Source organism: Oncorhynchus nerka, linkage group LG3 (assembly GCF_034236695.1).
Source record: "Oncorhynchus nerka isolate Pitt River linkage group LG3, Oner_Uvic_2.0, whole genome shotgun sequence".
Taxonomy (NCBI): domain Eukaryota; kingdom Metazoa; phylum Chordata; class Actinopteri; order Salmoniformes; family Salmonidae; genus Oncorhynchus; species Oncorhynchus nerka.
This window is the reverse complement of record NC_088398.1, coordinates 20213065-20239280: the sequence shown is the minus strand read 5'-3', so window position 1 is coordinate 20239280 and position 26216 is coordinate 20213065. Positions and strand designations below refer to the sequence as shown.

The following is a 26216-nucleotide window of genomic DNA, read 5'->3' as shown; positions in this document are numbered from 1 at the left end:
TAATGGAGACACCACCATGATAGCCCTGACTCAAACCACCATCTCAGTGTTTTAATGGAGACACCACCATGATAGCCCTGACTCAAACCACCATCTCAGTGTTTTAATGGAACACCACCATGATAGCCCTGTCAAACCACCATCTCAGTGTTTTAATGGAGACACCACCATGATAGCCCTGACTCAAACCACCATCTCAGTGTTTTAATGGAGACACCACCATGATAGCCCTGACTCAAACCACCATCTCAGTGTTTTAATGGAGACACCACCATGATAGCCCTCTCAGACTCAAACCACCATCTCAGTGTTTTAATGGAGACACCACCATGGTAGCCCTGACTCAAACCACCATCTCAGTGTTTTAATGGAGACACCACCATGATAGCCCTAAAACCACCATCAAACCACCACCATCCCTCTCAAACCACCATCTCAGTGTTTTAATGGAGACACCACCATGATAGCCCTAACTCAAACCACCATCTCAGTGTTTTAATGGAGACACCACCATGATAGCCCTAACTCAAACCACCATCTCAGTGTTTTAATGGAGACACCACCATGATAGCCCTAACTCAAACCACCATCTCAGTGTTTTAATGGAGACACCACCATGATAGCCCTGACTCAAACCACCATCTCAGTGTTTTAATGGAGACACCACCATGATAGCCCTGACTCAAACCACCATCTCAGTGTTTTAATGGAGACACCACCATGATAGCCCTGACTCAAACCACCATCTCAGTGTTTTAATGGAGACACCACCACCATGATAGCCCTGACTCAAACCACCATCTCAGTGTTTTAATGGAGACACCACCATGATAGCCCTGACTCAAACCACCATCTCAGTGTTTTAATGGAGACACCACCATGATAGCCCTGACTCAAACCACCATCTCAGTGTTTTAATGGAGACACCACCATGATAGCCCTGACTCAAACCACCATCTCAGTGTTTTAATGGAGACACCACCATGATAGCCCTGACTCAAACCACCATCTCAGTGTTTTAATGGAGACACCACCATGATAGCCCTGACTCAAACCACCATCTCAGTGTTTTAATGGAGACACCACCATGATAGCCCTGACTCAAACCACCATCTCAGTGTTTTAATGGAGACACCACCATGATAGCCCTGACTCAAACCACCATCTCAGTGTTTTAATGGAGACACCACCATGATAGCCCTGACTCAAACCACCATCTCAGTGTTTTAATGGAGACACCACCATGATAGCCCTGACTCAAACCACCATCTCAGTGTTTTAATGGAGACACCACCATGGTAGCCCTGACTCAAACCACCATCTCAGTGTTTTAATGGAGACAAACCACCATGATAGCCCTGACTCAAACCACCATCTCAGTGTTTTAATGGAGACACCACCATGATAGCCCTGACTCAAACCACCATCTCAGTGTTTTAATGGAGACACCACCATGATAGCCCTAACTCAAACCACCATCTCAGTGTTTTAATGGAGACACCACCATGATAGCCCTGACTCAAACCACCATCTCAGTGTTTTAATGGAGACACCACCATGATAGCCCTCTCAGTGTTTTAATGGAGACACCACCATCTCAGTGTTTTAATGGAGACACCCACCATGATAGCCCTGACTCAAACCACCATCTCAGTGTTTTAATGGAGACACCACCATGATAGCCCTGACTCAAACCACCATCTCAGTGTTTTAATGGAGACACCACCATGATAGCCCTGACTCAAACCACCATCTCAGTGTTTTAATGGAGACACCACCATGATAGCCCTGACTCAAACCACCATCTCAGTGTTTTAATGGAGACACCACCATGATAGCCCTGACTCAAACCACCATCTCAGTGTTTTAATGGAGACACCACCATGATAGCCCTGAAAACCACCATCAAATGGAGACACCACCATCCCTCAAACCACCATCTCAGTGTTTTAATGGAGACACCACCATGATAGCCCTGAACTCAAACCACCATCTCAGTGTTTTAATGGAGACACCACCATGATAGCCCTGACTCAAACCACCATCTCAGTGTTTTAATGGAGACACCACCATGATAGCCCTGACTCAAACCACCATCTCAGTGTTTTAATGGAGACACCACCATGATAGCCCTGACTCAAACCACCATCTCAGTGTTTTAATGGAGACACCACCATGATAGCCCTAACTCAAACCACCATCTCAGTGTTTTAATGGAGACACCACCATGATAGCCCTGACTCAAACCACCATCTCAGTGTTTTAATGGAGACACCACCATGATAGCCCTGACTCAAACCACCATCTCAGTGTTTTAATGGAGACACCACCATGATAGCCCTGACTCAAACCACCATCTCAGTGTTTTAATGGAGACACCACCATGATAGCCCTGACTCAAACCACCATCTCAGTGTTTTAATGGAGACACCACCATGATAGCCCTGACTCAAACCACCATCTCAGTGTTTTAATGGAGACACCACCATGATAGCCCTGACTCAAACCACCATCTCAGTGTTTTAATGGAGACACCACCATGATAGCCCTGACTCAAACCACCATCTCAGTGTTTTAATGGAGACACCACCATGGTAGCCCTGACTCAAACCACCATCTCAGTGTTTTAATGGAGACACCACCATGATAGCCCTGACTCAAACCACCATCTCAGTGTTTTAATGGAGACACCACCATGATAGCCCTGACTCAAACCACCATCTCAGTGTTTTAATGGAGACACCACCATGATAGCCCTGACTCAAACCACCATCTCAGTGTTTTAATGGAGACACCACCATGATAGCCCTGACTCAAACCACCATCTCAGTGTTTTAATGGAGACACCACCATGTGTTTTAATAGCCCCACCATGACTCAAACCACCATCTCAGTGTGTTTTAATGGAGACACCACCATGATAGCCCTGACTCAAACCACCATCTCAGTGTTTTAATGGAGACACCACCATGATAGCCCTAACTCAAACCACCATCTCAGTGTTTTAATGGAGACACCACCATGATAGCCCTGACTCAAACCACCATCTCAGTGTTTTAATGGAGACACCACCATGATAGCCCACCATGACTCAAACCACCATCTCAGTGTTTTAATGGAGACACCACCATGATAGCCCTGACTCAAACCACCATCTCAGTGTTTTAATGGAGACACCACCATGATAGCCCTGACTCAAACCACCATCTCAGTGTTTTAATGGAGACACCACCATGATAGCCCTGACTCAAACCACCATCTCAGTGTTTTAATGGAGACACCACCATGATAGCCCTGACTCAAACCACCATCTCAGTGTTTTAATGGAGACACCACCATGATAGCCCTGACTCAAACCACCATCTCAGTGTTTTAATGGAGACACCACCATGATAGCCCTGACTCAAACCACCATCTCAGTGTTTTAATGGAGACACCACCATGATAGCCCTAACTCAAACCACCATCTCAGTGTTTTAATGGAGACACCACCATCTCAGTAGCCACCATGAACTCAAACCACCATCCCAGTGTTTTAATGGAGACACCACCATGATAGCCCTGACTCAAACCACCATCTCAGTGTTTTAATGGAGACACCACCATGATAGCCCTAACTCAAACCACCATCTCAGTGTTTTAATGGAGACACCACCATGATAGCCCTAACTCAAACCACCATCTCAGTGTTTTAATGGAGACACCACCATGATAGCCCTGACTCAAACCACCATCTCAGTGTTTTAATGGAGACACCACCATGGTAGCCCTGACTCAAACCACCATCTCAGTGTTTTAATGGAGACACCACCATGATAGCCCTAACTCAAACCACCATCTCAGTGTTTTAATGGAGACACCACCATGATAGCCCTGACTCAAACCACCATCTCAGTGTTTTAATGGAGACACCACCATGATAGCCCTGACTCAAACCACCATCTCAGTGTTTTAATGGAGACACCACCATGATAGCCCTGACTCAAACCACCATCTCAGTGTTTTAATGGAGACACCACCATGGTAGCCCTGACTCAAACCACCATCTCAGTGTTTTAATGGAGACACCACCATGATAGCCCTGACTCAAACCACCATCTCAGTGTTTTAATGGAGACACCACCATGGTAGCCCTGACTCAAACCACCATCTCAGTGTTTTAATGGAGACACCACCATGGTAGCCCTAACTCAAACCACCATCTCAGTGTTTTAATGGAGACACCACCATGATAGTGTTTTAATGGAGACACCACCATGATAGCTGACTCAAACCACCATCTCAGTGTTTTAATGGAGACACCACCATGATAGCCCTGACTCAAACCACCATCTCAGTGTTTTAATGGAGACACCACCATGGTAGCCCTGACTCAAACCACCATCTCAGTGTTTTAATGGAGACACCACCATGATAGCCCTGACTCAAACCACCATCTCAGTGTTTTAATGGAGACACCACCATGGTAGCCCTGACTCAAACCACCATCTCAGTGTTTTAATGGAGACACCACCATGATAGCCCTGACTCAAACCACCATCTCAGTGTTTTAATGGAGACACCACCATGATAGCCCTGACTCAAACCACCATCTCAGTGTTTTAATGGAGACACCACCATGATAGCCCTGACTCAAACCACCATCTCAGTGTTTTAATGGAGACACCACCATGGTAGCCCTGACTCAAACCACCATCTCAGTGTTTTAATGGAGACACCACCATGATAGCCCTGACTCAAACCACCATCTCAGTGTTTTAATGGAGACACCACCATGATAGCCCTGACTCAAACCACCATCTCAGTGTTTTAATGGAGACACCACCATGACCCTGACTCAAACCACCATCTCAGTGTTTTAATGGAGACACCACCATGGTAGCCCTGACTCAAACCACCATCTCAGTGTTTTAATGGAGACACCACCATGATAGCCCTGACTCAAACCACCATCTCAGTGTTTTAATGGAGACACCACCATGATAGCCCTGACTCAAACCACCATCTCAGTGTTTTAATGGAGACACCACCATGATAGCCCTGACTCAAACCACCATCTCAGTGTTTTAATGGAGACACCACCATGATAGCCCTGACTCAAACCACCATCTCAGTGTTTTAATGGAGACACCACCATGACTAGTGTTTTAATGGAGACACCTGGTAGCCCTAACTCAAACCACCATCTCAGTGTTTTAATGGAGACACCACCATGGTAGCCCTAACTCAAACCACCATCTCAGTGTTTTAATGGAGACACCACCATGATAGTCCTGACTCAAACCACCATCTCAGTGTTTTAATGGAGACACCACCATGATAGCCCTGACTCAAACCACCATCTCAGTGTTTTAATGGAGACACCACCATGGTAGCTCTGACTCAAACTAACAGTTACAGCAAGATGCAGTCCTTTTACAACCCCAACTCTGATCAGTTTTTACATCGGTAAGAAATAGCACTAATGTAGCCATTTTAAGGGTGAAATGACTGGGTATGATGGTGCTTTGATCAGTTATACAGTTCAAAGCTGCTGTTTTTGCCCAAAGGTGACCTCTTAAAATAACTGTCCAGTGTTTCCAGATTTCTATAAAATATTACTCATCAATTACAATGAGTGAAATGGTTTTCCTTCTAAAAAAAGGTAATTAAGTATGTTAAAGCACATATTCTGTGTAGGAATGGTGTGGGCGTATGCCGGGCATTAAAAATATGAATTTGAGTAGAACGGTGATTAGCCAGCTCATTCTCCTCAGGAGGGTGATATCACAGTAAGCATTATTTTTAGTTTGAGTTGCAAGTTTGAGTTGATTTTTATTTATACTTCGGCCACAAATACTATGCATAGGATGAGGCAACAACATTTGAGTATGAGTTAACAATATTCACTTTTAAAAGTGATTTTCACTGGACAATTTAAAACTGCAACGTTTTCTCTCAGCCTCATGGCAAAATGTGACAAATGGCATGAGATGAGCAATACAATGTGTAGAACTGCAGGAAATTAGCTTTAAAACTGCTCCCAGGTAATGACTTACCCCAACCTAGTCTGTCATGGTACTGTCCATTGTGTGTTTGCTTGGCATGCATACTGTAATGTTGTGAGTTTGACTTGAGCTATAGTTTTATTTTTATATAGATATATTTAACTTTTTTTTATACAGCTTAGTCTCACTGACAGAATCTATTTATCAAGAGAACTGGTCAAAGGTCTTCAATATTATAAGTTGTACCCTAACATTAAAGCCATATGTGATGCAATGGCTCAATTGCACAGACTGCACAAAACCATGGCCCTCACACGAGTCCTTCAGTTAGCACAATATTAATGGAGTCAAACGCACCCTCAACCACCTGGCAGATCACTGTGTTGCTGGACTTGAGGGAAATGTTTTAACAGAGTAAAGCTCATGATGGTGACTCCTCCTATAATCACAGTGTGGTTCTATATTTATCTCATACAGCCTGTCTAGGCCTGCTTACTTAAAAAAAACTCATTTGATTTCTCAGTCACTTGAAAAGTTCACATTTGCATATCTAGATTTTTAAAAGTTTTTCCTTGATGCCCGACTGTTTGGTATTTGTAAACTCATCCTGTAGCCTAACAATAGTTACTACTAGCATTTTTTTAGGTAATTTTACACTCAAATATTTAAATGAGTGTAAATGATGCCAGCCCCCTTCTCCCTACATTTTATATAAAGTAGTCAGACAAACTCTCAGCACTCACCTGAAGATGAAAGATTAGTGAACCAATTCAGCCCTTCAACACTTTAGCATATGTTGTCAGTGACTGATCACGCTTATGAGAAATGAAGGAAGAAGACCAGCCCTTTATAAGCCTTATTTCCTTCATTGCTCTGTTACGCGCTCAGGAATGTGGAATGTGGTGGATGAAGACATTCCCTTTTCTGCAGGGCAGTGCTTGACTTGGGCAGGAGCTGAGTACCGGTACCTCAAATGTTCTACTGCTTGAGCTCCTGCACCTCTTATAGAATATTAGCTCCAAAGTATTGTAGCGCTCCTGCACCTAAATATAAAAGGTACCTGCACCCAAAATGAGTACCGGCACCTACTCCAATCCAAGTCAAGCGCTGCTGGCGGGGTTTGCAACCTTTAATGTCACACAATGTCTTTTGAGGTGACTGTGGGGAAAATAAGATATGGGGCCATCTTGTGCAATAGTACATTGAAATAGCTTTGTCTCTGTTGTTATTCCACCCTGGGTATTCTAACACATAAAGACAAAATGCTAGGTCAGAACCTTCCACATTTATAGTTAAAACCTCTCTGGCAATTAAATTGATTTAGTGAGTCATGTCATTAGATATAATTGTATTGTGGTTGTCTTTGCACAGAGGAAAGCTAGAACCTAATAAAATGGATGACTAATATGCTGTATGGTTGTATGTAGCAGGGGTTTTGATTTTGCTTTGTGTGGCTATCTCTGGCAGTCGAGAAGTAAGCCTGTCTGTTATTGAATAAGATTAGTTGTTTCTCTTCATTACAAATAGGAAACTAACTTCATGGCAAATGGGTAGAAACTTTAATAGAAAAGAGAGAGGGGGAAATAAATATGTTCTTCATTATGGTTGCCTCAGTTTGTTGGTGGTTGTTCAAAAGTGAATGACAACCCATAACAAATGCAAGCTGTCTTGTTAGATCTTGTTATTAATCATAAGTGATTCATCACCATGTCACGCCAAGTTTCCTTTGGGGGAAAAATCAGGAAGTGATAGGCAGAAAATAAGCTGGCAGTGAGTTGGCAAAAATAAATAGTCCCTTTTGTGTTAAGCAATAACACTTCTCTGACAATGGAGTATGCCCTTGAATAGGCATTCACCAGTATAAATAGGGTTCATCACCAGCATAAATAGGGTTCACCTGTCTGTTTCATGGTTTAAGTGATGTTTTTATTTTAGTTTACTCTTGTGAAGATCACGTGTGCTGCATTGACACTGAACTGTCATACAATTCTACACCAGTAGATGGTGCAACATTTAACATAATTTACTCAATGTAGAACTCAACCATTTTGTGGTTCTCCAGCATGAATCTAACACAATCTGCTACAATTTAAAGTAATCCAACTTTCCACTGTGCCGCAAACGGTGCCATGCTCATTGCCCATGTATTATACAGTTACGTATGTATCGCTCTCTCTCCCTCTCTTTTGATATGCTTGTCCACATCCCTCCCTCTCCCTATCTTCTCGCTCTCTCTCCCTCTCCTCTTTTGATACGCTTGTCCACATCCCTCCCTCTCCCCATCTTCTCGCTCTCTCTCCCTCTCCTCTTTTGATATGCTTGTCCACATCCCTCCCTCTCCCCATGTTCTCGCTCTCTCTCCTCTTTTGATACGCTTGTCCACATCCCTCCCTCACCCCATCTTCTCGCTCTCTCTCCCTATCCTCTTTTGATACGCTTGTCCACATCCCTCCCTCTCCCCATTTTCTCGCTCTCTCTCCCTCTCCTCTTTTGATATGCTTGTCCACATCCCTCCCTCTCCCCATCTTCTCGCTCTCTCTCCCTCTCCTCTTTTGATACGCTTGTCCACATCCCTCCCTCTCCCCATCTTTTCGCTCTCTCTCTTTAGACACACAAGCAAATGAAAGAAAGACCATTTTCTTCCAGTGTGTGAAAAAAAAAATTGGGCTACCCTGGAAAAAATAAAAGTTAATAAAAAATCAAATACTGTAGTTGATTACTTTATTGATTTTCACTGTACATGTTCAGTAAAGGGAAACATCTGGAGATACAGATGTGTTACATGGACATGTATTAACACTTCATATAGACAGACATCTGTCCTTAAAACAAATGGTTATGGTGAGGCATTAACGAGCATGATACCAATACAATCTCCTCTTCAATCGAGTTTGGTAAGCTGATTCCCAATACAAATGTACTAAGACACAGAATGCAATCAACACCGTCCAAAGCACCAGAGAAAGGATTTAAAGACAATACAATTCACTTCACTCAATTTCTCTGCTGGCATTATTTATCTAACGGGTAATTGAACACAACAAACCAGTTTAAATCTTTCGAGGATAATGATAATCACTCGCATGCGATATATCCACTGTTTATGTCCACGTCAAAGCAGGGACTCCCGGCTAGGAAGGTGGTCATTAAATAAAGTGCTCCAGAGAAAACAAACTCCCATATCACTGCTGCCCCTTGGAAATCCATGAAAGGCCAAATACAATCAACTCTGCACAGCCACGATTCATTGACCGTTTTTAACAATACCCACTGACACTAGGCCATCTGTCTTGGTAAAAGAGCTTGTATGTCTCTGCAGTGAGCGATACAGGTTCAGTTGCCTAATTAGTGTTGGCTAGCGTATGAGTGAGTGGCTTCTGTTCACTGTTTTCAGAGACACACCAGCTTCATGCTCAAAATACAATGAAACAGATAAGCAACAGTAAATACTGGAGTAAAGAGAATGAGATTGAGGTGGGTGATTGGTAAACAAGAGGTGTGTGTGTGTGCGCGCACCTACATGCCTGTGTGTATTTGTGACATATATAAGAATGTGTGTGTGTTTGAGAAAGAGATTTGGGAAACCAATTACTCAAAGTGCTAAGTGAGTGAGAAGCGGCAGGCGGCGGATGAGGCGGCTCAACACAGCTTATGTTTGGCACAGTCAATAACCCGCATCAGTGCAATGCAGCAAGCAGATCCTTCCGAGACCTCGAGACAACAAACTTACAGCCACCCCCCAGAGAGAAAGATGGGACCTGCAGAACTATGGCTAAAACTGTTCTAAGAACAGCATTATGTCGACTGTTTTCGACCAATATTTTCAGGCGACTGTTTTTTTGCCATTTCAAAATTCGCCACAAAGCTCAGTGGCACAGTTCAAAACACAGTAGTGGTTATAAGGTGGTGCTTCAGCACTGAGATAAAACAATCAATACATGGGGACAATAGACCTGCATTTTGTTGCAACTACGTTCATATTAATATGTTACATTCAACATTTGCTTTGAGTAAACCACTCCCTCCCAGCAAACATTCTCTGCCTCCAATAAAGCATACACTATTGTTACGTGAGGTCAGGTGCTAAAATAAAAAACATCTATTGCTTAAAGAGGAATTTTGTTCCATATCTTCCAGAAATGTCAATCAATTTCAGTCTTTCTCCCCAGAGTATGGTGGCTGCTCAAAGTGTTCTACTTCACAAAATGATCCTATCAAATGATGTCAAGCCTTTTGTTACAGCATACAGATACAAGTATGAAAATAACCCCTTTGTGTATTGTGCACTGGATTTTCCCATTGAGAATAGGTTAGTTAAAGCAGTCAATGAGTAACATCATTGTACATCCACAGTATTACGGAAATCCAGAGAGGACATATGAATTTAAAAAATAGTTATCTCGTTATGTCGGGATCAAGACATATTTATCTCATAACAAAAGTTGTTTTGTCGAGATCACAAGACAATCAAAAGTACAACTTATCACCCATTCATTTCTTCAGATGCCCGATAACCACTTCATCAAGGAGCCCTGTGGCTGTGTTGATCGCAAAGTGGGGCATGTAAGCACGGAACGATGCCTGACAGGCGACACCGTCTCCCAGGGTGTCCTCCACCCCCAAGACCATATTAAATCATATGCAAGAAACAACACAGCTAACTTGGCTCTCCTTGTGAGCTTTCTAGCTAGCAAGCTAGCTTGTTATCTATGCTGGTGGTTAGCTTGCATAACTGATATGTGTATAAATTATAAGGGACACTTCATTTATTGTGAATAATATTTACATTTGCAGTGGGTGAGCTGCATTTCTGACAAGCTGATCAGATTAAATTTCAGCCTCAGAGGCTGATAAATCAGGATTCCACCTTGTAGGTTACTTCATAGGTAAATCTCTTTGCAGGCAGATTAGCTGTCAGCGCTGTAGAGGCTGATGCCTATAATCCAAAGTGAGTGAGCTCTATTTCTGGCAAGCTGATCAGATTCAATAGAAGCCGTAGAGACTCATAAATCAGGGTGCTGCCTTGTAGGCTGTTTCATATGTAAGGCTCCTTGCAGACAGCCTACTAGTCAGAATCCTGATTTATCAGCCTCTGAGGCTGCTACTGAATCGAATCAGCCTGCCAGGAATAGAGCGCACCCAGTCTTGATCATATACACAATGCACTGACTGCTAATCTGCATGCAAGGAGCATTACCTATGAAACAACCTACAAGGTGGAATCCTGATTTATCAGCCTCTGAGGCTGCAATTGAATCTGATCAATGTCTGAGGATAAAATGTCATCTTATTAGCCTGTCAGGAATTGTGCTCACCCACTCTGTAAATTGTAATATTATCCATAAAACATGAAGTGCCCCTTACAATTATACACATATCAGTTATGCAAGCTAACAACCAGCATATATAACGAGCTAGCTAGCTAGCTAGCTAGTAAGACTACCTAGCTAACTAGCTAGATAGCTTGCGCACTCACAAGACTAGCCAGGTTAGCTGCATTGTTGCTTGCATGCGATTACCTGTGGTCTTGGGGGTGGCATACAGCCTCAGAGACAGGCCAAGCCTGTCAGGCATCGTTCAAGACTCAAACGCCCCATGACGGCTTAGATGCCCCAAGAGCTCTTTGTTCAAGGTAAGGGACATTTAGCTGGCTAACATTCTAATTTATAAACTGATAATGACTGATATGTTAGCATGAAATGTACCATCCCTTAGTGTAGCAATCGATCAAAACATATGCGCTGATCCACTGTGGGCTCTACCGCCTCAGCCATGCTGTCAATCTATCATCAATGCGTCTACTCCTATTTGTAGAGTTCATCTTGTGACCTCGGCAAAATGTTTGTTATCTCGACATAACAAGGATTTACTTTATTTTATTCATATGTCCTCTCATGACTTCCGTACAGTATAAAACCTTGAACCGTCAAGAATAACTTTCATAGGCAGCAATGGTGGAAATCAGCATTTGCGGAGCAATAAAATACTTAACACACAGTACTCATATAATCACAAGCTTTTTCTCATATTTAGCAAACTACAAAATGCAACTAACTCTACATGTCATCTACTCAATTCTAATTTGGCCTCACCTGCCACTGAATGATGTTTACTGAACTTACGTTTATTGAAAATGAAGTAGCATAATATGAATGTCTGATACTGTCCATTAAAATTATGCAAAAACTGCCTTTTACTGCAGAGGACTTGCCGAGACACAGTGATGTTCGAGGACTAGCTCACACTCTTCTACCTACTTCCTGTCAAAAAGATGACTTCTTGTCAAAATGATGACACTTCCTCCCAGCATCAAAGTAAGACTTGGCCACCTCATTCACAGATTCAAGTCAACACAATTGAGCAGTTATGCTTTCACAGCAAATTGTGCTTAGGGGGTATGTCCCAGAATTGTTAAGGCTTTTTTTAAAACTCAATACCAGACATTTTCTAAATACTAGCCTATACTTATGACATTCAACAGGATGTTTAGATGTTAGAGCAGTATTCAAGCTTCAAATATTCACAAAGTAGCACAATCAAGTTTCAAAATAAGTTGAGAAACCATAAAGAGAAATTGGCTTGGTATTGTATTTAACACAACTCATGAGATGTCATCTCTTGGGTGGACAGGCAAGGTTCGCAAAGCATATCTTGTGGTTTGAATCTGTATTTAAAATTAAGAATAAGACATGGTAATATAGTTTGTCTTTCCATAAAACCCATATTGATGTTAATGTATTAATTAAGTTTAAATGTTATGTATTTTGAGTTTGTTTTAGGTATTTTTTTGTTTAAACAGTACAGTATTAGTTAGTATGGTAGGCCCATATATTATTTAAAAATAAATGGCTTGGTTTATTTCAGGCATTTTCTGAACAAAGGAAAATTAATTTAAAAACACTTTTTCTGAAAACAGTCTCTGCGGGCAACACTGATCGCATTACCCAACCATTAATATCAATGCTCTGCGAACCTAACCTGGGTATGGTGGTCCCTCCTCTCCTGTCTGTCAGAGAGAGGGCCTTAGAGGCTAAGGGGTTAGCTTTAGCATTTGCAATGGTTACAGGAGCCAGAGGGTGGCTGCAGCAAGAAGGAGGGAGGGCCCCAGGGTGGAGGCCAGGGAGGCAGGCAGAGGCCCACTGTTGATCACCAGCCTGTAGGAGACCACCTCCACCTTGTAGCCGTTCTCCGTGGCCATGCAGCGGAACACCCCCTGCTTAAGGGGCAGGCCAGGGGTGGGTTCCAGCACACAGGAGTCTCCAATGATGAAGCAGGGGTAGTGCTGGATACAGTTGTCCTTCTCCCAGCGGTAGGTGGCGTGAAAGGAGTGCACGGGGCAGGGGAGGTTGACGGGGCCGTCCGAGTCAATCACCACCTGTTTGGGGTTTGTCCTATGGGTCTTCAGTGCTGTGGGGGTTCAGAGGGCACAGCCTGGTTAACATTGATCTCACCCAAATGAAATACTTACTTATGGGCTGCCTAGACTAGAGAGTAGCCTATGGTTTCATACCTATGGATTGTTTACGTATCTACGGTAACAATCATAGGTGAGTTCAAAATGGGAATGGCAGGACAGGATTGGTAGGACTACTTCATTATGTGAGAAATGTGTGGGTGAGAGGCCACACTCATCAACTCAGCAAAAAAGAAACATCCCTTTTTCAGGACCCTGTTGTAAAGGGTTTAAACTCTGTTTCCCATGCTTGTTCAATTAACCATAAATAATTGATGAACATGCACCTGTGGAACGGTCGTTAAGACACTAACAGCTTACAGACGGTAGGCAATTAAGGTCACAGTTATGAAAACTTAGGACACCAAAGAGGCCTTTCTACTGACTCTGAAAAACACCAAAAGAAAGATGCCCAGGGTCCCTGCTCATCTGCGTGAACGTGCCTTGGGCATGCTGCAAGGCATGAGGATTGCAGATGTGGCCAGGGTAATAAATTACAAAGTCCGTACAGTGAGACGCCTAAGACAGAGCTACAGGGAGACAGGTCGGACAGCTGATCGTCCTCGCAGTGGCAGACCACGTGTAACAACACCTGCACAGGATCGGTACATCCGAACATCACACCTGCGGGACAGGTACAGGATGGCAACAACAACTGCCCGAGTTACACCAGGAATGCACAATCCCTCCATCAGTGCTCAGACTGTCCGCAATAGGCTGAAAGAGGCTGGATTGAGGCTTGTAGGCCTGTTGTAAAGGCAGGTCCACACCTGACATCACCGGCAACAACGTCGCCTATGGGCACAAACCCACCGTCGCTTGACCAGACAGGACTGGCAAAAAGTGCTCTTCACTGACAAGTTGTGGTTTTGTCTCACCAGGGGTGATGGTTGGATTTGTGTTTATCGTTGAAGGAATGAGCGTTACACCGAGGCCTGTACTCTGGAGCGGGATCGATTTGGAGGTGGAGGGTCCGTCATGGTCTGGGTCCGTGTGTCACAGCATCATTGGACTGAGCTTGTTGTCATTGCAGGCAACCTCAACGCTGTGCGTTACAGGGAAGACATCCTCCTCCCTCATGTGGTACCCTTCCTGCAGGCTCATCCTGACATGACCCTCCAGCATGACAATGCCACCAGCCATACTGCTCGTTCTGTGCGTGATTTCCTGCAAGACAGGAATGTCAGTGTCCTGCCATGGCCAGCGAAGAGTCTGGATCTCAATCTCATTGAGCATGTCTGGGACCTGTTGGATCGGAGGGTGAGGGCTAGGGCCATTCCACCTAGAAATGTCAGGGAACTTTCAGGTGCCTTGGTGGAAGAGTGGGGTAACATCTCACAGCAGCCACATCAGACACTGACTGTTACTTTAGATTTTGACCCCCCTTTGTTCAGGGAGACATTATTCCACTTCTGTTAGTCACATGTCTGTGGAACTTGTGCAGTTTATGTCTCAGTTGTTGAAACTTTTTATGTTCATACAAATATTTACACTTTAAGTTTGCTGAACATAAACGCAGTTGACAGTGAGAGGACGTTTCTTTTTTTGCTGAGTTTATTTGTGAAAAAATATACAGGTTGTTGTAAATGATAACGTTGCTCTCAGTTACTAGGACAATTGTGACTCAAAGCCCAGTAAACCCTAAAACCAGACTAACGTGTACAAACTGACACAGAGATGCATTAAATAGTGTTCTATTTTATTCTGTGGCCTGAAACTTACTTTCTCTGGAAAATATCAGCTAAAATAACAGATTCAAATAGAATATCGTTATAGATGATATTGCATCACCTTTCATCCTCTACTCCCTAGGATTAAATCTCAGTGTTCCAGGAGTGGAAGAAAGGAAACAGTGAACGGATATACATGACAGCTGCACTGAGACTGTGACCAAGAGAAGTAATGGGAAAAAGAGCTTGATAACAAAGACAGTACATGTCCCATCAGCGGGGAGAATTTGTTTGGATTATTAGAGGTTAATATGGCTGAAGCTATTGGGCTTTGAAGTGAGGGCAAACTTTGATATTAAACCACCCAATGGGTTTGAGCCTCCGCTCAATTATATGATATCATCTTCTGAGTTAAGCTCTGGAAAAAAGTCCCATATTTCAGTTAATGAAGATACAGAGAGTCAGAGAGGAGGCGGAGTGGCACTCACCAGCAGCTTCACCACAGATAGAGGCATTGGAGTGGTCCAGACTCTGAGTGAGTGCCCTACAGTATGAAACAAATTATTGAAGGAACATCAAATTAGCATGTACCATTTTGAACGATCAAACATTTGATGTAATTTAAACAATTAACATAAAACCTAGAATAGTAGTTGGAACCTTGACACTCTGTGAGAAATGATAAGTTATGGCTGGTATTGACTGTCATTTTTTGATACACTGCATGTTTTCCATAGGTATCTGAATTGTATTCCAGGAGTGACATCATCACATCTCATACCCAGTGCTGATGTTGTATCCAGCTGGGATGGGTGTGCACCTCCTCCTGGCTGCGTCCCAACCACAATAGGGATCCCGAGACAGAATGCACTCCCGGCAACTGTCTCCATAGCGACCGCAGTCAGCCAATGGTATGCGCTGGACCTCCATTGCCGTGCCCACATAAAGGTGGCCCTGGGGGAGAAGGCAGGGAGCAATACACGAGAGACAGGAAGAGACATACAGTGGCTATCACTAGAAGTGCATTGTTTAAAAGGATTGGACTGCAGCTACATCGTAAACAAATTCATCTACGGATATTAGTGCTAGCTGCTAAGGAGTGTTCGGCGATGGTCTCACAGTACCTTCCTAGAGTCGATGGCCATGCTTAGAACAGGACCCTCATTGTGGAAGAGGGAGTACTGGGATATGATAAAGGCATCCTCGATAGTGTGCAGAACCTTGAGCACTTTCCCCTGTTCTATCAACAGAAAGAGAGAGGGAATATTATCAGAGGAGAGAGAGACACCATGGTCGAGCCCTGTTCTATCACCAGAAAGAGAGAGAGAATATTATCAGAGGAGAGAGAGACACCATGGTCGAGCCCTGTTCTATCACCAGAAAGAGAGAGAGAATATTATCAGAGGAGAGAGAGACACCATGGTCGAGCCCTATTGTTTTTTATGTATCCCGGAAACCCAGTGACTATTTTTGATTGTATATGGCCCCAGGTTTATAATAGCACATGCTGCCTTTTTCCTCTACTGGTCAATTCATCAGTGGGTGACTAACGGAGAGGAGCAGGCCTGTCCTACAGCTTGTCCTCTCTTATCTCCTCCCCACATTGAGAGGCGATTACTTCCCACAGAAGACTTAACTGCTCTAATTTCTTATTAGGCCACCTCGGAGACCCATGGCTCTGTTCACAGCTCTATCACTACTTTCCCTGTGGTAGCGACTGACTTCTTTATCAGTCCATTAGGCTGTAGCTACTTAGTTTTTTAAAATTCAGTCAATTTATCTGAGATTCATGCCAAAAAAATGCACTCTTATAATAAGCCCCAACTCATGCCTGTGTTGAGCAAACAACTTTTTTTATTTACTTTGTCAAGGAGACTACGTCTTCTAAAACATCACTTTTAAATAGGTTACACCAAACATCTGTACATGAGATACAGTTTGACAGCTAAAAACACACACACACACACACACCTGTTCCCAGGTACAGCACAGTATAGTGCTCGTCGTTGACTGCCAGCACCATGGCAGCGACAGTGTGTGTGAAGTGATCGTCGGTGGGCAGGTTCAGCGGAGCACCCCCGACCGGACGAATCACGTCCTCGATCTCCGGGTGGTCCCTGATCACCCCCAGGATCTTAGGGTTGTGGGCTGCCGTGGAGTTCTTGAAGGCACACTGGGACAAGAAGTGATGTAATGAAAGTGATGTAATCAGGAAGGGAGACGGACTTTGGCTGTGGCTTTGCCTTGCACAATAATTTCACAACCAGTGTCTGTCATCTGCAACTGTTCCAAAATAGAAACACAAGTCTTCCACTTCCCCAAAATTGTGGACTCACATGCGTGAGCTTATGCAATTGGCCTTTGCAAAATGACTTTGATTGGCACTACAAAACATGAATTAAAATAAAGTTAATTTAACTGATTCAGTGGGTGTCTTACTGTGCCAGGGCGATGTCCAATCAGAGGACTGCTGTAGCCCTTCAGTTTGGACGTGGCGAAGGCCTGGTCAATGTCCTCGATGGAGTAAGCACATATCACTGTTGTGTCCCTGGTCAACCAAACAATACAACACTTAAAAGCCTTCCTTCCTTCTACTTACTTTATTCAAACGTAATGTGAATCGGAATGTTGTTAGCAACTCAATCACTGACTGATAGCGGAGTAGAATCATATTACTATGACTCCCTAAATGGACTTAAAAGATTTAAGGCTGCTCAAATATGCTAACAAAAGCATTCAAGCTCAAAAGTAATTGACCGCCTCCACAGAGCAGAGCCCACTTCTGATTCAGAGGGGTTGGGTTAAATGCGGAAGATACAATTCAGTTGAATGCATTCAGTTGTACAACTGACTAGGTATCCCCCTTTCAAATACAATCATTTATTTTCCTCACTGAAACCTGTTGCTGCTCCCAAGTTTTCATTGCTGTACATGTCTATCCAGCTCCTGTGCCCCATTTGGATGTGCTGTGCATAATCCTCCTTTCCTCTGATTATGTTGTTTGTGCAGCTCATTCCTCTCCTGCATTCTAAGCATGACACAGTCTTAAGCAGCCATATGGGATGAAGGGTGTTGAAGGTGTAAGGTGTCTACTCACCAGGCGTTGGCAAACAGGCCGTACATGACCCCGGTCCTCTTCTCCTGGGCCACTTCAGACAGCACAAAGGCCTGTCTGATGTTGTTGTACTGCTGGGGGGAGCTACCCGCACCACATATCACCCTGGCCTTCAGGAAGGTAGTCCACGAGTCCGCCAGCAGGTTCTTTATGCCCCCCTCGTCCACCTGGAGACGGACACACAGTATACAACAGTACACCATAACATTAAAGCTGGAACCCTTAGCGGTGAAACTGCCAGGTTCGTTCGCGATATTACAACAACACAGATGTTACTTCAAACAACAAACCCAGTTTTTTCCCCCTCTGACATCATTGCACATGCGATAGAACATTGGAGTATGTAATACGTGTTATTTGTACCACGAGGCTGGATGCTCATCTCCTCTGTTTAAAAAACAACAACAATAACAATAACTAATGTGCCTGGGGTGACCAGTGGTACAGTTTCTACTTTCGCGGAGCTCAGCTTTAATATGCAATAGCGTAGTAATACAGCTGATATACGGTGATGTTGTTATGGTTACCATGCAGATTCGGCCGATGCGCGACCTGTAGGGCTCCTCATCCACCATGGCCGTCTTATTAATCTCACTGAAGAAGAAGTAGATCTCCTCCTTGTGTTTCTGAGAGGCTGGTATTACTGCTGCTCCACCAAACTGGGGGCCTGCAACAGGAGAGAGAAAGGGCTTCTACCAGTGCTTGAAGTGGACTGAAATAGGTGCCACAATTCTATAAGCGCTAATACTCAATCAGGCAATAAAACATTTGAGGCCAGTGAGCACCAGGCCAACTCAGTCACTGGTTGTAACTATTTGGGTCCTTTTCAAACTCCTAATGCATTTCATTCTAGCAGGGCCATCTAGTGTCTACAGAGAAAAGGTGTATTTAAAAAATACATTGTGATAAAAGGGTTTGCTTGGAAGCTTTGTAGACTAATAAAGACTTCCAGTTCATCATACAGGGAGTCATACAATGTTTTATCACAATTGTGAATTTAACTTATGATCTTTAAAATGGAAGAATTCATAGGGATTACATTTCTGCATGCAGCGTGTTACAGTTACAAGATAGAAGATCATATAGAGTTGCTATTTCCATGCTCATCCACTCCAGTGCCTCATGCAGCTCTCCTACACCAATATAGTCCCATGTTGCTCTCATCCCACTCACTCTGCAGCCACTTGGTCTCAGTCTTCAGAAGCTTCTGAGTGCCGTAGGTCCGGCGGATAGAGCCAGGGTGACGCCCCACTGCTGACAGAGCAGAGTATAGATTCCCATCTAAGAGCGAGAGAGGGGGGGTAAAGATAGAGAGATAGAGATAAAGAGGAGAGAGGGAGAGAGACAAACAGAAGGTAGAGGGAGAGAAAGAAAAGAAATCAACAGAAGACAGCTGACTGCATCAACCAACATCCTCCCATAACCGTATTACAATTACCCCACTTAGGGCACTGTCTCCATAGCAATAAGGGAGGTCATTTGGAATCATGACATTAATGGTTCAATGAGAACCGAACATTATCAGAATGCTGCACCACTCTAGCAAATGGCTCATTGGTTCATCACTCCAGTCCAGCCTGGTCTGCGATATCACAGAACCTGCTATACAAAGTAACCTTGCCATGATTTCGATAATACAGTGAGTTACAGCTTCGCTACATGTCGTGAACCATCTGTAGTACTATGGTACCATTTCAAACAGATCTCCTATTCCATACCAAAGCCAATGTTGAGGATCTGATTGGTCTGTATAATTATGAACATAATGGCTGGATGGAGCTCTCCACCAAAATGCTGATACTTATCCTATCCTTTCAGATCCACAGAGAGGAGTTAACAAGCATGTAGAAATAGGACTGAGGGATGGGTTTAGTATTGTGCCAATAGCAGAGTTTCTATGGATGTTTGGATGGAGTGTCTGTCTGTCCTCGCATCGTACCTGCAGACAAACTGACGGACCTCTGGGAGGGGTAGGGAGGGGAGATGTCAGAGGCTGGTGCCATCTGTCCATTGGTGGGGGCGTCAGTCAACACAGTGTCATTTACCTATGGAGAGGAAATGACATCACAGCCTCACAAGCCATATCCTGAATGCTCTTACCACCTTGAATACAGTACAAATAGAGATACAAGTTAAAGTACTTTATTGAACACTATTAACAACTTTTATAAAAGTGATACAGGAGTTAAGTAAGATGAAAGTGTGACTGTTGTGAGAACACTAAACACATGTTGAAGACAATAGCTATCCTATTCATCATCATGTCATCTTACCAGCAGCCAGCATTTGGGGGTTCCTGCATTTGTCCCGCATACCACAAAAGTGTCTTTGACTTTCTGGATGACTGTGATGAAATTGTCGCACTCCAACTGTAGCAGAGAGAGAGGGGTGGGGGGAGGGAGGGAGGGAGAGAGAGAGAGAGAGAGAGAGAGAGAGAGAGAGAGAAGAGAATATTGGAACTGATCCATTTTCCCTAATTTGGCAGATAGCGCAAGAATTACCTCTGCAGTACTGAGGGAATGCATTGTCTGCATAACTTCATATGCATTGCATCACTTATTCAGAAGGTACAGGAGCTGGACTGTTATCTCAAGAGAAACTTCCAGATGGAGTTTGTGCCTGAATACCAAATACAGCATTGTACCGCTCCCCTGTCCCAACCTTTAACCTTTGAGACAGTTTCTACTGGGGATGATATCACGTTGATGTTATGTGTCTGTTTTATTCATAATCATACAGTAGCAACAAACTTACCTCATTGTAATGATGATGATAATGATGACAACGATCAATTAGGAGGATAATGATGAGGATGATGTTGATGGTGACCACCTACCTTTGGTGGGTCTGATTTGGCGATGCAAGCTGCCTTTGCGCTTTCATCAGTTACCACAGGGATCTGTAATAATATAAGATACATTCCAATATGTCATACAATTTATCCATAACTCGTATGCAAATATTAGGCCTTTTCAAATATACAAACAACTGCAATCAAATTCAGTGCTGATTGAAAATGACAAAAGTCTGGTCCTGTGCTATAAACTAACAAATGGAGGATTACTTTACTGTCGCTAATATTTGATCAACTATGCGTAACTATAGGGCACAGACAATCAGAATAGTCACAAAAGACAAATGATAGGCTACCTTCTGCTCATGTTCGTCGAGTCAACGTTGACATTATTAGCTCAGTGTATTATCTTTATTGTATGTTGACCTCATAAGTCCACACTATATAATCACTTCCTTCCGATTGGACAGAGATGAGATCTGCTCTATAAATGTATGTATGACCCATCTCATGCGACGGAGGCTGTTGAACTAGGTCGACAGCTGCTGCCTCCTCTTTAAGCTAGTCTCCTGTGCCTTCACTGGGTTACTGTGTCACCACCACCGAGTATCTCTGTTCATCTCGTTGGTTACCAGCAACTCACCTGCAGGTCGCGGACCCCCCTGTCAGTGAACGTCAGCACGTAGATCACTGTCTGGCCCCCCACGTACAGCACGTTGGTGCCCTCCTGGTGGTACACTGACATGTAGTTCTCCGGTTTGGAGAAGTGATACCTGGCTGGCTCTGTGGGCCATATCAAAGTAGGTTAGGAGAAGGTGTTGCTACAATGTCCTTATATGATATACCAGTATATCAGTGTCTTGGGGGTTTCAAGTTGAGTCAATTAAACATGTAATTGCCCATTATTTTCAGTTAATTAATTTGATTTAACCAGAATGTATTAATTGAGCTCTGTGGTGTGGTCATGTAATGGTCAAAAAAAATCCAGTAGTCTTTCTTTTGACCCAAGTCATTTTAGTTTTACATGATATGAGGCTGAAGCTGTACAGTTCAGAGAGAGAGAAAGAGTCTGTACTGAAATTGAATTGGTTTCCATGGTTAAGGACAATTTACCCTCGGGACTCCTATTCCTACAGGCACATGCAAATCCGACACTAGTGTGTCTACCAATTCAGTGGCAGACTGATGTTCTCGACGGTTCAGGAAAGTAGACCACTAGTTTCACAATTGGCCGACAAAAAAAGAGCGGCAAATGGCGCTGTCCAAGGTGCTGAACTAGGCTTCGGTCACCACTCATTTAAACCTCCACGGTGAGAAGACCGTAATGCCTTCATCGATTTTATCTTTCTGTTTTGACATGTCTCTGTCTCTATCGGGTACACTAGGACTGAATGTCGTTAATATGACATCCCTTTATAGGGTTGGTAGGCCTATTGTATAACATACGTTTGATTGATATGTCAAACAAATAGTCCACGTTGTTGTCTGTATTTGTATGCTGATCTGCCAAGAGGAATACAGTCCTTTACACCTGTAATGACTATAGCGTCGGTGCATCTTAACTTGATAGCCCTGTTAGTTTGCTGCGCGGAATTCCCATAAATGTTCATTGGGCTGTGTGTGTGTGTGTTCGCGTGTGTTAATGAGGTCCTGGAGCTAATGCTGCTGCTCTATCCTCAACAAGCCTCAGCTACTGCAGTACCATCAACGCGTCAGCTCGTGCACCTGCATTGCAGTTCTGCAGCGCGACCAAAGTATTCACCATAAGGATGGGTTTTAACTGTAATGTAGTGGTTTTGTAATACGTTCACTGACATTGTGTCTTTGAGTAAACGTAATGATATTACACCCAGAGCTCCAGAGCACTCTTTTCAATTAGCACGGATCATTTAGCCTTATATTCTGTCTTGAAGAGGGAATGAGGTGCAGAGCAGAAGAAATATCCGGACATTGATCACAAATAACAGCTGTCTGATTGGTAAACAGCACCAGGACTGCGTTTCCATGACAACTGACAAACGTCTACCCACTGCCCTAGGTTGAACCTCACACATGAGTTATCAGTGACCGAAACGCAAAAAACGTACAAAACCTTCAAAACACTTAAAGGTATAATGCAGCCGAATTAGCCAGGCAGGCTAAAATTCCATCCCACCAAAACAGGCAGAAATTTAATGCGGCCTTTTTTAAACAGGTCTTACACTAAAGGGGCATTATAAACCTTTTTACAATTTCACAGTATTATTCCAACATCATATTGTGGAAATATATGTAAAACACAGGAAAAACACGTTTGACTGCACTGGGCCTTTAACACACAGCCTCTGCATTGGCATGCTGAGGTGCGCTCTGAATTCAAGATTAGATGTCTTCGTAGGAGTGGGTCACTATTGTATAGGAAAAGGCTACTCGAATAATGAACACCTAAATAGTAATAATAGGCTATCTTAATTAAGCTAGTTTCTTGTAAAACACAATTGGTTCTGAATAATTCTACCGTTCCCGCTGCCATAAACCTGTTCGAAACAACACTTCTGTCCCTTCCATTTCATTACAATGGAATAGGCCAATGGGCCTAAATTAGCCCACATGAAGCTTAATTAATATAATCTAATACACCGTGCTTCATTTCTTCCATTTAATCTAATACACAGTGTTTACTTTCTTCCATGTAATCTAATACAAATGGCGTATTTCATTTAATTTAGTTGAGAACTGGGACACATAAATAATGTGACAAATCGGCTATTTAAATTATACAATTATACCAAGTCCAAAGTGTTTTCTTTCTCATCACATTTTTTGCGTTTCTCTGAGATCCATTCTCATTGGCACAATGCCAAACATTCTATCAATTTAATATAGCCTAGTATCATTATAAGGCTCACTTTCTATTTTTTGTCGGTATAGCTTGTTTTGAGGAACATTTTACATTATTGTCTACCTTGAATCATGCATGACGTCATGCATGTTTAAACGCGCGATGAGGAAAGTGATCCACTACTTTTATTTTCAAGTAGACTACAGTCTAGTGTTCATTGTTAATCTAACTATTTCCATGGAGGAAAAAACAAGACCCTCGCATATAGCCTAATACACAGACTGGGGCGTATCTGACCACCCTTAACGTAAATAGCTAAATTAACACATACCTTTTACAATGAATTTCAGCCGAGGTGACTTTTCAGCGAAAACCATGGAAAAAACGGTCGCCAATATGATATAATTCATAATTCCACGTCCTCAATGTGCCCGATTTCCAAGGATTTAATAATAGAATGAGTTCTCACTTTATTATTTCCACAATAGGCAATCAGCTTTCGTATTGGTATAATGTATTGATCTATGCGACTGACTATTGGCCTCAATCATGCAACCCGTCTTGCCGACAGTCCACTGAAGAATCGGGGTATCAGGCTCCACCTCAAAAACAAAAAGAACGGTGGGTGTGAGGAATGGGGCGCGAAAAAGAAATGTAGGCTTTCGTGATGTATGGAAGCGCACCATGGTCACTTTCAGAGTAAATCCACCATAAACGCGTAATTTGATACCTGTTGCTCTTTATGCTCGCAGCAGTGTGTTGAAGGACTAATCCTATTCAATCACGTACATGTACAATATACCCCTGTAATGTGCAGGCTATGTTTTCTTATGTTCTTAGACCTAACGTGAGCAACTGGAAAACATGTTCCAGCCTGAATATGTTTGTTTTTTTGCTAAACACAGCCATTTTGTTTTAATCGGGCAGTAGTGTTAACACGTTTTAGGTCCACATCAAGAAGCCAATAATGGTAGAGATGGGTTATTGTAATGTTGCCCAATCAATACCTGTCAATAGTCACTTGTACGCCCAGAAAGCGATGCATCAGCAAAGCAGTTCTGCTGTGTGCGCATCCAAGGAGGGTTAATTGACTTGAATGTCAGAAGATGCATCAATGCCCATGGCAGGAAAAATGGCTTAATGGATGGTTTCATCTTAATGGTAGTGTCAGTGTCTTTCACGGTGGCTACCATCTGAGACACTAACGAAGAGCGCTCACAGCAACTCCGGAGTAATAGATATTTACACACTTTTAGTCAAATACGATAGTTACATAATACAGAGATAATTTGGAATCTATTGTTTAGATATAGGCTACTGTATCTGCAACATATGCCATACTTCTACACATCGCCTAGATGAATTAGTCATTGTCACCTATAACTACATTTATTTCCCTTCTTATAAAATCCAATCAGTAGGAGTTCCACAAAATGATTTCCATAGAAACGTTGACCCAGCATCTTTGTATAATTAATACAAATTAAAATATGTTTGGTAAGTGTAATGGATGAGACTTGAGAATCTTTAATCATGGGGTTTTAGCACCACTCAGTGGCCAGCATCAGGCCAGATAAGGGGAACACAAAGCGTCATGGTTATTTTAGCACCTGGAATTCAGACACAAGGGCCCCAATTCAATCAATTATAGGTAAAGAAAAAACCGCACTGTGGGTTCATTAAATGTGTTAACCATGTTAAAACAGACACACCTAACAAGTTCTTTCTCTTGTGGACATATCTGTGTAGAGGTGCAATAATACTGTAGACCTGTACTGTAAACCATGAGACCTACTTGAGAGTATATATTTCTCTGGCAGGCTGTTGTAAACCTAAATAGATTTATACCTACAAAAACATTGATTTTCTGTCCTCGCAGTCTTTAATATCAGTGAACATTGCACCTGACAGCACAAGTAAATAATGCCCTTGGATTTTCTTCCCATAGGGAGCATTGGCTTATGACGCTACAGTAAAACCTTTGGATTCCATTCCATGAGAGGAAATAGTTGCATTAAAACAGATAATATGACAGGCCAGGCCTCGGGTTAGCAGCCACCAGACAGACCTATATAACAGATTGAGACATGCAGAGGTAATCCAAAAGGGTTTAAATCTCTGCTCATGCACGTGATTATCATTTTTTCTGGATTATTCTGGGCAAGGGCAAGAGAGAGAAAATGATTTGCTCTCCACCGAATCCACTTAGAGCTGGTGGGCTTCAAATCCGTCTGGACGGGAAATTGTCAGTGGATCGTGGATCTCCTGAGGTTGACCTTCATGCGGTCACCTTCAACTGAACTAATGAGACAATATACAGCAAAACCCTCATTTACTATTTCCTCCTTTCCGTCAGAAAAGTAAGACCAACAAGGA

The 26216-nt window shown here is 43.0% G+C and overlaps 2 protein-coding genes across 2 annotated transcripts in view; both read right to left on the bottom strand.

The window, feature by feature from the left end:
* The window catches only part of LOC115103983 (toll-like receptor 2 type-2), a 30835-nt gene extending 23999 nt beyond the window's left edge, over window positions 1–6836 (bottom strand). Inside the window, exon 1 of the mRNA XM_029625089.2 lies at window positions 6731–6836. The gene's annotated coding sequence lies outside the window, so the exon portion shown is untranslated. The remainder of the gene's footprint in view (window positions 1–6730) is intronic.
* Window positions 6837–8694: 1858 nt separating this feature from the next.
* LOC115103978 (semaphorin-7A-like) lies at window positions 8695–24403 on the bottom strand. Its single transcript, XM_029625076.2, has 14 exons — window positions 24172–24403; window positions 21663–21802; window positions 21062–21124; window positions 20499–20594; window positions 20165–20270; window positions 19399–19506; window positions 18753–18892; window positions 18208–18392; window positions 17550–17658; window positions 17082–17283; window positions 16235–16350; window positions 15892–16064; window positions 15599–15654; window positions 8695–13394 (listed from the first exon to the last, which is right to left on the bottom strand). Exons 1-14 carry the CDS (start codon window positions 24248–24250, stop codon window positions 13048–13050), a joined length of 1920 nt encoding a protein of 639 aa, XP_029480936.1. The 5' UTR covers window positions 24251–24403; the 3' UTR covers window positions 8695–13047.
* Between the last annotated feature and the right edge of the window lie 1813 nt (window positions 24404–26216).

Excerpts from the sequence above, each read along its gene's own strand:
- LOC115103978 (XM_029625076.2), bottom strand. The coding sequence starts at position 24,250 with ATGAATTATATCATATTGGCGACCGTTTTTTCCATGGTTTTCGCTGAA. Across the intron at positions 16,065-16,234 it reads TGGCCATCGACTCTAGGAAG|GGCCACCTTTATGTGGGCAC; the intron begins GTACTGTGAGAC and ends CTTCTCCCCCAG. Across the intron at positions 15,655-15,891 it reads GGATACAACATCAGCACTGG|GGCACTCACTCAGAGTCTGG; the intron begins GTATGAGATGTG and ends TTCATACTGTAG.